Source organism: Thalia democratica, chromosome 8 (genome assembly GCF_965202585.1).
Source record: "Thalia democratica chromosome 8, ktThaDemo2.hap1.1, whole genome shotgun sequence".
In the NCBI taxonomy this organism is placed as follows: Eukaryota; Metazoa; Chordata; class Thaliacea; order Salpida; family Salpidae; genus Thalia; species Thalia democratica.
The window spans coordinates 23,156,792-23,172,732 of record NC_139172.1 but is presented as its reverse complement, the minus strand read 5'-3'; the positions used below and the strand labels follow the sequence as shown (position 1 = coordinate 23,172,732).

At 25.8% G+C, this 15,941-nt stretch overlaps 1 protein-coding gene across 2 annotated transcripts; it reads left to right on the top strand.

Moving 5' to 3' along the window:
* Nucleotides 1–7,636: 7,636 nt before the first annotated feature.
* Nucleotides 7,637–9,680, top strand: LOC145842668 (uncharacterized). Of its 2 annotated transcripts, none has more exons than XM_082950141.1 (4): nucleotides 7,637–7,772; nucleotides 7,929–8,216; nucleotides 8,802–9,209; nucleotides 9,438–9,680. In XM_082950141.1, exons 1-4 carry the CDS (start codon nucleotides 7,671–7,673, stop codon nucleotides 9,531–9,533), a joined length of 894 nt encoding a protein of 297 aa, XP_082806267.1. In that variant the 5' UTR covers nucleotides 7,637–7,670; the 3' UTR covers nucleotides 9,534–9,680. The 2 variants fall into 2 exon arrangements, with proteins under 2 accessions (XP_082806267.1, XP_082806268.1); XM_082950142.1 differs by having other exon boundaries at nucleotides 8,802–9,253; nucleotides 9,438–9,528.
* The last annotated feature ends 6,261 nt before the right edge of the window (nucleotides 9,681–15,941 follow it).

Sequence of the window (15,941 nt, the reverse complement as noted above, 5' to 3'; positions counted from 1 at the left end):
TACAAGCCAGTTTTTATAGAATTGAAAAATATCATTTAACTTTTGAGATATTTAATTTTTTGTAAAAGTTTTTCAATCTAAACGTATGGAGTGCAAATTTTTTGGGGTCAATTTTCTCGGAAATTTTAAAATTCAGCAAAAATCTATCTCCTCCTTTATTTTTCAAGCAATCTTCTTCAAATTTTTAGAAAACGTTCCTTATAATAAAAGGAAAAAACGTTACTTTGGAATTTTGGTAATTTAAAAAAAATAAAAATGCTATCACAAAAATTGAAAAAAAAGTTTTTTTTTTTTACAAAAAAAATGTATTTTTACAAAAAAAAAAATTAATTCCAAAGTAACGTTTTTTTTTGTTATTGTATAAAAATTAGAGTGTGAAAGTTTGATGAAGATTGCTTGAAAATGTAGGAGGACATGGATATTAAATGAAATAGTCTTTTTTTGCTGTTTTAGTTTTCCCTTCCCATAGGGAACCTATTATGCGGCCTGACTTTGACTGGTCATATCTCAAAATCATGGCCTACCCTACCCCCCCCCCCAAAAAAAGTTATTTTTATAAATATATAAACAAAGTTTTTTTTTTCTTGAAAATGTTCTCAAAATTTTTTAGAATTTTATTACTATGGTTGCATTTCTTTGAATCAAAAAAGCTGTCCTGAGTCACTTTAAACTGCCATGAGTCATCTTGAGTTTTTTTTATCCTTAATATTTTTTTCGAACTTTAAAAAACTAAGAAAAATCAAGCTCTTCCACAAACTTGATTAAAAAATAACTAATATTGCTACTAAATCATAAAAATCTTATTCAGAGTCAAAAAATAAACTGTCTTAAGATTTTTTTTGATCTTAAAACTATTTTGAGCTTTTTAAAAAATCAAATCTATCCTGAGTCAGCCTGAATTTAAAAGAAATCAAAATAACCTGGCTTATCCTGAACTGTCCTAAGTAATCCTGATGAAATAACAAAACAAATTATGACAATTAGTTAAGTAATGACTAAACATATAAAAGACTTATTTAAATGGTTAAGTATCAAGATAAAAATACTAACTTAACCATACAAACTTGCTATAATTTCTAAAAAATAGATAAAACTTTAGCTAAAACCTTGAGTTACAGAAAATAAATATTTTTGTATCTTTTATGAACAATGAACTTTTACAACTGAAAAAAAATATTTATATAACCTAAAAAACTTTTATATAACAAAATAAAAAATATAAACAGACACAAGAAATTTTTTAAAAGTATATTGAGTATTTCTATAAGAAAATGAGTTCTACTAAGTAAAACTTTAAACTTAGAGCAACTCTTTTGTAATTTTCTATATAATTAAAATATATATACAGATTAACACAATCTTTAAAAACCTATACTTATCGAAATTGATTAAATAAATTACCACAGATTTATATTTTATTTATGCAATTAATTTTTTTATTTTTTTATTAGACAGGATTTCATCATTGAATAAAACTTAAGTTGATATTTATACTAACAAAGATTTTGAGCACTGTTTCAAACTATGTCTGTTTTTTTTTTGTAAATAATGGTTTGAGTATTTTATCAGTTTATTTAAACTTGTAACAACTTAAGTTGCAGCGATTCCACAGTTAAATTATTGTTTTTTTTTTAGTTTTTAGCAACATTGGTAAACCTCTGCTTTAAACTTCAGAATTTTCTTATGCATTGTGGTTTTAGTTTGTGAAGTAAAACCTTGTGAGTGTTTGCCAAACAACAAGCCACCTTTTTTTTTAAGATAAATTTTTTCTTTACTTATTTTAGGATAAAAGTGTTAATAACTTTAGGGGGAGGTGAATTTACACATGATGAACTTGTTTTGCATAATTTTTATTGTTGAAGAGGGAAGAGTAAGTAATGCTGTATTTTTCAACTAAAAAATCTAAACTAACTTGAATGTTTGAAATCTTGTTAAGTAAACCCGAATGATCTATGTAATGATTTATCAAATGTATTTTTTTACTACTTAAAACACTTTAATATATTTTAAAAATTCAACTTGAAATAAAAAGTTTTATAAACATGATTTTCTTTTATACCATTTCTTTGAAAAGCTTTGTAACTTTGTTTAAATTAAAAATTGTTTACAAACAAAACTTTAAACTTTGATTTCCAAAATCTTAAGACTTCTATTTTGTAAAGTTCTTTATATTTAAACTGGCTTTTAATCTTATTCGCTTACCATTGGACCCTGTTTCTTTTATTTTGTTATTACCAGGTTTTAACAGGTACACAATTAACAAAATAGGTTTTAAGTGGCGTACCCAAGTAAAGTTATCTCATTTGATTTCAAATAACTGCACTTTTCAATATTATAAAATTTAAGTATAAAATGTTAAGTGGAAATATAATAGATGCAGAGTTGTGAATGTGAGTTAGTTTAAGTTGTATCTATGAATCACATGTTTGGTTCAAACATTTCTCCTTTCATAAAAATGAATAATTTTGTTTTACTAAAATGGGTTAATTATTTTATTTCAGAACTACTATACCAATTCACTCAGCTATATGACTGTAGCTGATTACCGATTTAATTCAATAACATTTAATTGTTCTGGTGTAAATATTTATGTATTAAGTAAAAGTTTTACTTTTGACGTTAAACTGTTAAAATTGATAAAAGTTATCTGAAATATTTTGAATCATAAATAATTTAGTAGCTATGACACAAACTATTTTTAGTTTTTATTATACTACCACAGATTTTGAGATATAAAAAAACGACTTTTATTTTTTAGTTAGTAATTTTTCTTAGGTTTAACTTTAACTTAATTTTAAGTGGATTAGATTTTAATTTACACAATTTGTAATATTGACAATATAATATATGCAATATTATACTATATTTTATGCTGTATCTACTTTTTTTACTTTTTTTTCTGTAGAGTTTTGTTTGATTATTATATATAATATCAGTGCCTAACACTATCACTTGACGAACAGTATGGATAAAAAATTATTAAATAAGAGACAAACTAATGACAGCTGCTATAACACTAGAGCTACAGAATAAAAAATTATAGCTTTTATATAACAACCAGTTTTATTCTTATTTTCATTTAAGTTTGCGAATATAAGTTTGGTGTACATCTCGATGACCAAGAGGTTTTTTCGTACACCCAGTTCTTTAAACTAAAACTTTTTCATCTTCTTTGTTTTTCAATTTTGTTCATGAAGCTTACTATTTATTAAGTTTAGAATAGTTAGGCTAAATTTTATAATGGTTGCTTTAAAAGAGTATGTTAAAATAATACACTTAATACAACTTTTTAAAATTAAAAATACAAGTACTTTAAAAGGGATTTTACAAGCCTTTAGTTTTAGAAACCTTAGTTTTGTTAAAAATTAAGTAGCATAACTGTTGAAACTGTTGCTGAAACCACCAAGCTTACTTTTTAGAAAAAAAAGTTATAGAAATTACACGTTCCTAGTGTACTATAAGCAATTATTATTTTTTTAGAAATTATTGTATCAATTTCTAAGACACGTTTCCATACAATATTTTTACAAAATTTATTAAAGAATATATCAAGTAGACTAAATTCTCTAAAAAATATATATAACCCTTTTTACATCTTGAAAAAATATTTTAACCAAATTAAACTAAGATTTATATTTTTTTAGTACTTTTCTATATAAGTTATAAAATTTTAATTCTTAGACTTTTTCTACAAAATAAAGTTTTCTATGCATACTACTTAAATTATGCACAATTTGAAAAGAAACTGTTTCATCCTACTTTACTATGTTTAAAACGCCTTCTTTTAAACACATATTTTTTAAATAAAAAATAATTTATAGTCAGTTTCTTTAGACCTGAACAATGTTTTATTCGAAGCTTTTTATCTCTAATTTCAAACTTTAAAACGCATTTTGATCTTAATTTATCTCGTATATACTTCTTTTTATAAGTCTTAAGTTATCGTTTTTTTTTTGTAGTTCTTCCGTAAAGCTCACTTACTTCAGTTTTTAAATTTAATCTTTATACCCTTAGTTCAATATTTATTCATATATTAAAGTTTATAGCTACACCTTCTGTTGAATTTTTTGTTTCATTTCTGAAAGCTATTAAGTTATTTTTGTTCGCTATTTATAATTTTCACTTACAAATCTATAAAAGTAGAAATATCTTGTCTTCTGAACAAGACGTTAAACTGTATCTAAGTGGTGTACGACTCCATAACCGAAAGGGATTTCAGTACACCAGGTCCTCGGGCCAATTATTTTGAGCACTTTTTTGTCATAAAAACCTAAACCACTAAAACCTTAGAATATTTGTCATTTTTATTGTAATTTGCATTACTTTTATCTTTAGAAAGCTTTTTTTATACGGCCACAAGCTTTTAATTTTTTTATGATTTATATCTTATTAATTGAACTATTTAACAGTTCTTATCTAAACCAACTTTATTTTTTTTTATTTTAAGTTAAATTATTTTTGATCGATTACATATAAAATAACTGTCATCCAATTGTTTCCTATTTGAATGATTTTGCAGCAGATCAGTTGTAATTAAATTTAAATGTAGTCTCTTTAATCCAGTAAAATATACTTCCATACAAATTATTTATTATCAAGCTAAATCAGTTCCCGTTCGATCTTTTCTTCCAAGACGATTTCCATCTGATCATGTTCGCTATTAAATGTTTAACAGCAATAAAGTTCCTCTCCAATGGTTTCCTTTTTTCTTAATTTAAGGTTTTTTTTATAAAAATGTTATATTGTTTTTTATTATATTTGTTTTTTATTTTAAATTATCTTTATCAAAAAATTTTCATGAACTTAATTCTCATCCTTTCTTTAAATCTCTTTGGTTTAGAAGTTAGAACCTAAATTATATTTCATGGAACAACTTTAGTTTTAAAGGTAAGAAAAACATCCCAAACTATTTTTTAAAACAACTATGTTAGGACTATACAAAGTAAGTTTGATAAAACCATCTATTTAAGTTATCACTTTATTTTATTGATTGCAAGTTATTTTCTTGCTATTTTCACTGTAGGCTTTACCGTATTTTATATAGAAATATTTTCTGTAGCTAACAAATAGCTTGAAGCATTTGTTGTTGGAAAGTACTTAGTTTTTGAAAATGCTTATTCTTGATTTTAATTTAGATACTTAATGTTATGTTATTGTATACAAAATTACAAACAAAGTTTATATAAAAATTTACTTTTATTTAATATTAATTATCTTGTTTTACTAATTTTTCAGATTTTTTACTATTCAGGCAATTTAATTTTTATAATTTAGCTTAACACCCATCAAGTTTCATATTTAAAGAAAATTAATTTCTAAATAAGTACACAATAAAAGCTAATTACTAATTATTCATTATGCTTAAGATTATATTTTTGCTCTGATATATAAATTCTTGTAGTAGCGAAACAAAAGTACATGTAAAAATATTTTTTGTTTTTGCTGGATGTAAAAGATTACAGTATTCTATAGCAGTGTTTCTCAATATGCATCACAGTGAAGTGTTTCGAGTATTACTTTAGTACTAAAAAAGTTTTGTTATATTGTTTATTGAACGATAAAAAAGCGCTCAAAAAGTTTGGTCAAAAGACATGGTGTGCGATAAAACCTTTCGACTATCGAGTCTATTACGAGTAAAAACATACTTAAAAAATCTATATATAAAATAAAGTCAAGTATTAGTTTTAACTGTACTTTAAAAAAAAAAAGTAATTTGAATATTGTTTATTTACCGTTTTATTCCTGTATGCATCATTTGTTTATGGTCTATTGTACAAATTTTTTAAATTTGGTTAAAGTTAATTTGGAACAACAGGTCTAGAGATTACTTTTGTAACAATAAATGTTGTTTTTTTATTATTTTTTTATTTAAAAAAGAAATTTTAGCTGTAGTCAAACCTTTTTTTTGAATATTTAGAAATTAAAGTTTTAAATTACGTACGTAACGATTAACAGATTAGAAAGAAATTTTTATGTTTATAAGATTATTTCAGTCTAAGTAATTATAAAAACTAGAAATCTAATTTTTTTTAAACTTTAAATCATAACAAGTTAAAGTTATTACAAACTAAAACTAATTTAGAGTATACAGTTCTATAAAATTAAATAAATTAAAATTTTGCTTTTCATCAGTTATTTATGAAACTATAATCACGTTTTATCAATCGTTGACTTCATAAATTGAAACCTGCTTTCGAAATATGAAGCTGATCGTCATTATGATGCTAAAAATATTATTCATTTTGTTGGTTGTTACAAAATAATATCCGTTATCGTGAAACTTATTACGTATACTCTCCAAAAAAATTGTAACAATTTTTTTAACTATTAAACCAGGGGTTAGCAAATTGAGGCCCGCGAGCATGTTTTCATATAAATGGAATGCGTCCTATGAAAGGAAAAACCTGCAGCTTGCAAATTTAAGAGTAATTGAAACTTACTTTAAATATTCTTTGTTTCAAAATTAAGCGCATAAAAAATGGACTCAGGTACATTTCAAGGGAAATTCGAAACTTAAACTAGGTATTTTGGATTTGTTATACAAACTAAAAGTACAAACTAAAACTTCAAATGTTTTTTTTTTAATTTAGCCCGTGACCAACGAATGCCTCCTAACTCTTTACTTAGACAGAATACATGAATTTAAAAATAAACTAAGGTAAATAATTAATAATGAGAGAATATATTTTTTAAATTCATAACTTTTATTATTGTAGTTGTTGATCGTATTGAACTAACTAATATCGTAAATACTATAAAAAGATAAATTAGATTAATTTTAATTGGTCTTGTGTATGGTCTATATAGGCACGTAATAACTTTTTTTTTCTTTTAAAATGTATAAACACTACCACCTACTAAACTATATTTTATGTAGTTTTTTACTATCTTTTAAAATATAAAAGCTAAAAAAGGAATACTTGATTAGATAGTTAATACTTAATTAAGTGTTAAGAGCGATTATTGTATATTTGCTCTGGTAAGAAAAAAATAAAAAAGTATATATAATTTAGATTAAAAATTAAATTAAAATCAAGAACTGAAAGAAAATTTTAGAAAGGGGTTGGTAAACTGCAACCCGTTAAGCCTGTATTTTTTGAATAGAAACAGTTTGTATGTATCAAACCAAAATATTTCTACTTATCAAAAAATATTTTCGTGTTAAATATAATTCTGATTCACTGCTGCTTTTATAGAAATTTCGTTATGTAGTTGAACTTTTTTATTTACTAAACTATATAAAAATACCACGGCTTGATAAAATAATGTGCTTATTCTATTTAATTTACAACGCTGTATGTAAAATGTTTCGCACCATGACACTTTTTTAGCTATTAAACCAAAGCTAAAAATAAATATTTTAGTAATTAGCAGAATTTAATGTTTGAGATAAAGATGCAATCGATTGTATTTCATGACTGATAGGAAATGTTTCAATAGCATTGCGTACTTTAATTGCGACAATTTCCTTAAAGGTGTTTTACTAGTTTAAAAGATTATTTTAAATTTTACAGTTTATTTAAAGCTTTTTGTATAACAAGTTCAATTCATTAATTCTAAAAGAAGTGTTTTTTCCTATACAAAAATATTTGTTGTAGAACTTAGTCTATTAAAACGTAATTCTTTTTTTAGCTATTTACGTATTGTTTAAAATTTAAAGTTTGTCAGAAATGAAACTAAACAAAAAATCTTTAAACGATTTAAAAAAAGAAAACAAAAACTTGTCAAGATGTTTTACTTGTCTTACTTATCTCATCAAGATAGTTTTATTCGTAAGTTGTTACAATTCTTTATCTTTAAAAACAGTGCATGCGTTGGAAAAGATAGTTTGTGATTGCTTGAAAATTCACATTGATAAAATACTTACAATAAACTAACCGCCAACTGATCATCCTCAAACATCTTGGAAAATTTAAACAAATTTTCAGGGACTTCCAACAATAGCCGCCGGATTGACCGTTGTGGTTTTCGGGGTCGGGGTCAACATAGGCTTCAACAAGTTTCGCGCCGAGCTGCCAACGGGAGAGGACATCCCGCTCGACAGGTCCGGCGTTCCCCGGAAGGAAATCGTCGAGGCGGTCCAGATAATCAGGGACGTGGTGGCGTTTCTGGCCAAAGTGGTCATTGTGACGGTTTGCGTTGGGCTCGTGTTGGCGGCCAGTGGGGTTTTGGGGACTTTTGGGGCGATCAAAAACAACAAGTGCATTCTGTCGATTGTTAGTCGCGTCAGTATTATTTTTTGAAGTCTTATAATACTGGTACAGTATTCTAAATTTAATAAAAATTAAAGTTTGAATCGATTGAGCTTTAATTTTTTGGATGTACTATACTAAATTAAATTTTCATTAGATAATGTACACTTTGCTTTAAGTCTATGTGAGCCCTCTACATAAATGTTTAAAATAGATAACATAGAAAATGTTTACTTTTTGATATTTTATTATCAAACACTAGTATGAATTAAACCACAGTAATTTAAATATTTTTCTTTGTTTATTATAAATTAACTCTTTTGTAAATTTGAAAGCTTAGTATCAAAAACAACGTTACCATTAGTTCAAACAGCTTTAAAACTAACTTTAAAACAATTATTTACACATAAAGACAAAAAAAAATTTTTCTTTTCTATTGAAATTTATTGAATAGTTTGATAACTCTAAATACTTTAGTTTAACCTAAATTAAAAAAGATGAAAAAAATAGCTCGAAACTTTACTAGTTTTACTTAAAGGCTCCTTTATTATAGTATACTTATAATGACTTAAAACATAAAACTTATGATTATTTAATTTTTTTTTTCAGTTTTCTTCTATAATCTTACTAGTTGTTGTTGCTCAATTTACTGGAGCAGTTTTACTTCAAAAATTCATCACCACTATTGAGTGCGATTTTTCCGATGAAGTCAAGTTAAACCAAAGGATCGATTCATCCAAAATTACAAAGTTTGTCGAAAAAATTGATATTCCAAATTTCGAAGAGACAAAGATAGACGAAATCGACAAAAAATACTTTGGAGGTTTTGGCAAAAAACTGTCTTCCAAAACTAATGGTTTGAACAACACAGGTGCAAAAGAAGCGGTTGTTGCGACCGATAAAGTAACAAGAGAACTAGATGAATTAGTAGAAAAAGTAGAAAAGCTGTGCCAAGATAATTTTATAGAATGGCTTATATATCTAAAAAACATAGCATGGGCAGCTGTTTTGTATGAAGTTAGTGGTCAACTTAAACAGTTGGATACCTGCATGTTGATAATGTAATTAGATTTTACATGTTTTCTTAGTTTTAATAAGATCAAAAACTATCCAATAAGACTGTGTAAACTGTAAATTTATCGTAAGGTAGTTTAACTTTAGTATTAGTGATTGATATAAACTATGGTTTATGTTTTTTTTATTTTAAGATTAATACTATTTAAAGCATTAAAAAATATTTTTTAGGTTATAGCATTTATATGTGGAGTTTGCTTGTACGTAGGACCAAAACTAGCAATAAAGCAAGTAATGAAGCTGAAAGTATTCAAAACTAAAACCTAATGTAATAATGTAATTATTTAATTTAATATTTGATAGTTTTAAAGAACTACACGTTTTACAGTTCAAGTTTACTTTTTTAGAAAATTCAAGATTATTAACTAAATAATTTTTAATATTAAATTTGAAATTTTTTTCATTTACTTCTTTAGCAGATAAAATTTTGAAACTTAAAATAGTTGATTTATTTTGAGTTAAAAAAAAAAAATTATTATAAAAAGTTATGGTTTTGTAAATTTTAAGTTTCAACAAAAAGTTTCGACAACGAATTTAATAAACTGTTTCAACACAGAAAATATTTTTATAGTATGATTAAAGTTTATTAACAAGTATAATTTAAAAGTAATAAAAATTCCATTGAAAAAACTAAACAATACGTTTGTTTTACGTCAAAAAGCAGATATACATAATTTTTTATTTCTAATAGATACAGGAACAAGTTAAAAAAAATTGACTTAAAGTAGTTAAAATAAATAAAAATTCTAATATTGAGCATAGCTTGATTGTTTTAGTTTTTAAAAATTTTTATATCAATATGTTCTGAGCATACTTAATAATTTAAAAATATTTAGTGATTAGAATGTAATTCAATTTTATGTTTTATCTGATCATGGAAAAAAAAATTGCTAATTTTTCTTATCACACGTGTTATGGGTTGACCTAAATTTTATTTAACGATGTTTAGAACAAGTTAGTACACGTACTAACATATAGAGTTGGAATTTTAGCGGCTTTGTTGTTATAGAAAAAGACTAATCACGAAAAAAGTACATGGGAGCATATTATACTAGTATCAACACTAAATTTAAAAGCTATTTTCGTTTTGAAGCTTATTTAAACGGTTTAAATAATGTGAGTTAGAAGAAGTTAAACATAACTTGAAAAATTTTTGTTTAAACCACCGACGTATAAATTTCTAATTGTTATCTTTTATCAGCACTTGTCAACAATAGTCATGTCTTCTAAACACAAGTGATTTTTAAATTTAGTGTGGCGAATTCTTTTGTCGAAACTTTCATGAAATTCAATCGAATTTTTGGGATAAAAACTGGAAAAATGTGTTTTAGCACAAACTTTTTTACGAAAAAAAGTTATGCATTTTTTCCAGTTATGTTTCTTTTTTTTTGAGGTTATAACTTTATAAATGTTTTACTCCTTTGAACAAAAAGGCTTGGTACTAAAATTTCTTTTTTCATCTTCCATAACTAATTGTACTTTTTAGAAGAAGATCATGAAAACTCTAAGTATTTTTGTGCGTTTTTTGAATGATCGTAAATAACTTAACCAATATTTAACGAATTAGTATAAAAAAACAACTTTTATATTAAAAAACACATTCTGTTGCAAGTAACTAGAAAAAAATACAAAATAATATTAATATATAATGGCAAACATTTTTTTATTTAAATCTCCTAAGTATTTTTGAAGATAAAAAAAAGTTAAAGTTTAGTCAGACAAAGCACAAAAATTTTAAAAACTACAGTTGGTTATATCTAATAACGAAAAGTATTTACCTAAAACATGCAATGTTCATCAAAAATTAAAGTAGTCACAAATAAAAAACTTAAGTTCATCCTACGCAAAAGCCAAAATGCTAACTTTTAACCTTTGTAATGAAAATGCATCCTTCTCTCCTTTTTGCTTATAAAAAAATCTTAATTTTCTTATCAAATCACTACAGTTTTTGATCAAGTCTCGACCAAATTTTAACCCCTTTAATCGAGTCTGACCCATAGTATTTCATAAATACGTTTTTAGTCTCTTCAAGGATGATAATATCCTTTCAGCTTCAGTTAAACACATAGGTACAGTTATTAGAATTTCAAGAGTTTTACAGTTTCACGAAGACTTTTAGATAGATTATTATTCTTTAGATACAATAGTGTTTTTACTAATTCTCCTTTGTGCATTTAGAGTCGATTGTAAAAAAAAAAAACATCACAATGGTTTTACAATCTACAACAGGATTACAACTGTTCACTGCTTGGATAAGGTCACAAGGAAAACGTTTTCAATAAAAACATAACAAATTAACAAAAAACTGGAATATTTTAAAGTGTTTAAAAACTTTAATCTTTCTGGACCGTTTACTCTTACACTATCACAAACTTATTTTGTGGAAGAAGAGAGGCATACTTTTATTTGATTTTTAATACTTGAATTACGAACTCTGCAACAGCAACTTCAAAAGTTTTTACATGTTCTTCATCTTTTTGCACAGTTAATTTAGTGCTTTTCATTACACTATACAAAACATCTTCTTCAGCATAAGTTTAGAAAAATATTTCAACCCAGAAATAAATTTTTCATTATATAAGAATTTTATGCAGTTTTCTGCAGCAGCTATTGGGGGAAACCCGTATCGGTCAGTTTTATTAAAAATAAATGCAAATCCTGTGAGTAACTCATTTTTTTTCTAAAACTTTGAAAACAGCTTTTGAGTTGTAGTTTCAACTAGTTTTGCCTCCAGAAGGAACATTTACTTTGACTGCACGTCTTCTTTCAGGTGACCTAGAAAGAGTTTTGCTTCTTAGTTGCAAATAGCCACAGAAAGCAGTAAATTAAGCTGATGAGCAGCACAATGTACATAATATGCCTTTTCATAGCTTTCCTTTACTTTCACACGAACCCCTCTTGTCCTTACCCTCAAAACCTAACCACCGTCACAAATCTGAGCAACTAATTTTTTGTTGTCACCTTGTAAGATTTTATCCAGCTATCAAAAAAAAAACTTCAGAAATACCTTCAGCATTTACTCTTTCTGAATGAAAAAACAAAAAACCTTTCAACGACTCTGTCATGATTGATGTATCTTAACATTATAAAAAAATTTGAGGGTATCAGGGTTGCCACTCATTGAGCCGTGCTAAATTATTAAAAACTTACCTGAGTGACCTTAAATTTTCCTAAGCCATTATGAGCTTTAAACAGCTTTAACAAAATATTATTATTATTTAGTAACTAATAAAAACTGAGTTATTCAATAAAAATGGTTACATCATTACAGTAGACAGCAACGATACAACTATCATTTCACAGTAGATCGCAACAATACAACTATCACATCACAGTAGATCGCAACAACACAACTATCACATCACAGTAGGCCGCAATGTTACAACTATCACATCACAGTAGATCGCAACAATACAACTACCACATCACAGTAGATCGCAACAACACAACTATTACATCACAGTAGGCCGCAATGTTACAACTATCACATCACAGTAGACCGCAATGTTACAACTATCACATCACAGTAGACCGCAATGTTACAACAATCACATCACAGTATACTGCAATGTTACAACTATCACATTACAGTAGATCGAAAAAATACAACTATCACATCATAGTATACTGCAACATTACAACTATCTCATAACATTAGGTTTCAATGATACAACTATCACAATATACCGCAACGCTACAAATATCACATTGTGCCGAAGGCACGTATTTTTTGAGTTTTAAGAAATAATTTAAAATAAAACTAAAAATAGCTAAAAATTATTTTTTTTATGCTTTTTCAATTGCAGTTGACTACAACGATACAACTATCACATCACAGTAATTTGCAACATTACAACTATCACATCACAGTAGATCGTAACAATACAACTATCACATCACAGTAGATTGCAACAATACAACTATCACATCACAGTAGACCACAACAATACAACTATCACATCACAGGTGTTTTTTTTTTTTATCAATTTTTGATGCAATTCTGTAAAAGACTAAGCACTTTCTTTAGTTGTTTTACGTTTACATAAGTATTTGCTAAATGCAGTCGATCTTGGCCAATTTGAAGGCACTGTCAAAAAGCCAAGATTCTAGGTACATTTTTAAACAAGTTTATATTAGTGCGACAAGAAATAACAAAGTATTGTTATCTCGAACTTTGTCTTCTTAAAACTTAATTTATAACTTGACAAATGTTCTTACAATCTCCAATATAATTGAAATGTAAATTCAATTCAGTGCAAAAATAAGAATCAAATATTTAAATTAGTACTGAATCATGGCTAATGAATATAACATAAAAACTTTAATTTAAATTGATACTAACTAATAAAATGTTGTGAAGTTTAATAGTTTCATTTTTCATAGAGTTTTTCGTTTTAGAGTTTAAACTTTGACTGTAAAGCTTTTTTATTTTTACATTTTCATTTGTAGCTCATTATAATTTTGATTAAGTTGGGTATGCAACTCGATGACCGAGAGGTCTTTTTGCGTATTCAGGTCATTGAACCAAAACATTTTTGAGTTAATTTTCGTTTTTGTTCAATAAACCGTTTACTAATTTTTATTTCAAAGCTTATCAAAAAAATCGAATTTTTCTTCATGTAGTATTGAACATATTACAACAATCGGTATAATCATAACCTAAAATTTGAAATAAAAATTCAAGTTACGCATGCAACAACTATTTGTCTATAGATATTTGTAACTGTTGTCTGCAACATTACGGTGTCTACAACAATCATATAACAGTTGTCCGCAACACTATTGAGCTATATATATTACATATCTCTTTTTCTTTTAATAAATAAATTAAAGATTAAGTTTTGTAAAATACTATTTAAGAAATCAACCTTTGATGAAACTTTTTAAAATATTAGGCAATTTTTAGAGTTGTCTTACAATAAATTTTATCTACTGCGACAAAAATAACAAAATTATTTTTTCTCGAATATTTTTTCGTTAATGATTTAATTAACGCTTGACAATTTTTTTGACAAATATGCATGTATATAAAATTTAAAAAAAAGAATTAGTATACTGCAAAAAGTAAAATCTAACAGCTTAAACAATGTTTCACAATTCTTGATCTTTTATTTAAAACTAAATTTCTATTTTAGATAAAATTTTATTCATTTTTAAATTTAAAACTAATCTAGTATGTATTTTAAACTTTGTTCATGTAGTCTGCAATATATTAAAACTTTTTGCATGATAAAAACCTTAAATAATTATCAAAATTATGAATACGCCTACAATTAAGCATACTAAAAGGCTTCTACATGGCCTGTTAGTGGCGGCTAAACCATAACATCACTAATACAAGTAAATAACCGGTAGCAATCAAACAAGCATTGATAAAGACAGCAGTTAGCTAAACAAACATTATATAAGAAAAAAAGGAATGTATCAACCTTAACGAAACAATTACTTTATTATCATTTCATAACTTTTCATCAAGTTCAACATACTCTTTGCTAATGTTTTATAAACATAAATAATCGAAGTACTTACTAAAACGGAGCCTTAAACAAACCAATTTAACTGTACATGTTTATATTTCAAATTTTATAATTTAAAAAGTCAACCATTGACTCAACTCTATAAAAATTCATCACTGTTTTAAGTTGTCTTATTTTTACTTACATATTTTTCAAATTTAAAGCTTTACAATTTTCAAACTTTTTTCAAACTTTTTTCAAACTTTTTTCAAAATAACTAAGTATGTTTTTAAAGTAATTGATAACTACGTATAAACATTGTGTAGACTGAATTAAAACTGTTTATATTATTAAAGTGTATTTCTAACTGTGTTTATTTTCATTTAAAACAATTAATACAGTTTTAACACTAATCAAACACAGTATAAATAAGTTTTATAAATTAGAAAAAAAATTAACAATTTCTTTTTTTAAGTATTTAAAACAACATAAATTTAAAGTCTTTTAATTTTTTTTTAATATCTTTATTAATTTAAATTTATAAAACTTGTAATTTTATTAATCTATTTATAATTTTAAAATAAAAAGTTTTATTAATTTAAATAACATAAATTTTAAGGCTTCTGTCACCAACCAAAAGGCCGTTGACGATACTAACTTCGATTAGCATAAAACTTTAAATGAAACAATAAAACTGTACATTCGCATTTGATTAGTTAGAAATTTAGTATTTTTAACTTTGACAGAACCTTATAAAAGAATAAGCCCTTTTGTGAGCTGCTTACATTTACATATGTATCTCCTAAACTTAATGTCTTTACAACTTAAAAAATAAAAAATTGCCTAGTAAATTTTTATAGAAACCAATAACTACCTTTGTAAAATTTGTCAAAATAAGTAAAAAAGCCTATTTTGATAAAGTGTATTTCTAACTGTATATATTTTTCGGTATAAAAATGACTTCGGTTTTAACACAAAATAAGACATAAACCCATTGTAAATAGAACTACTTAACACTGTGACTTACTTATACTTATAACAACCTGATACTGCAAAGCCAAACAGTTTTTTAAAAAATGGGTCAAATCCTGGCTCCTGTCACTAACAAAAATGTCGTTGACGCTTTAAAAGCGGGGCTTGACCAAAGTTGTCCGCAACATTACGGAGTCTATAGCTATTACATGTCAGTTCTCCGCAACATTACGGAGTCTACAACTAT

Coding starts and splice junctions, on each gene's coding strand:
- LOC145842668 (XM_082950141.1), top strand. CDS start 7,671: ATGAAACTAAACAAAAAATCTTTAAACGATTTAAAAAAAGAAAACAAA. Junction 7,773..7,928: donor TCATCAAGATAGTTTTATTC/GTAAGTTGTTAC, acceptor ACAAATTTTCAG/GGACTTCCAACAATAGCCGC. Junction 8,217..8,801: donor ACAAGTGCATTCTGTCGATT/GTTAGTCGCGTC, acceptor TTTTTTTTTCAG/TTTTCTTCTATAATCTTACT.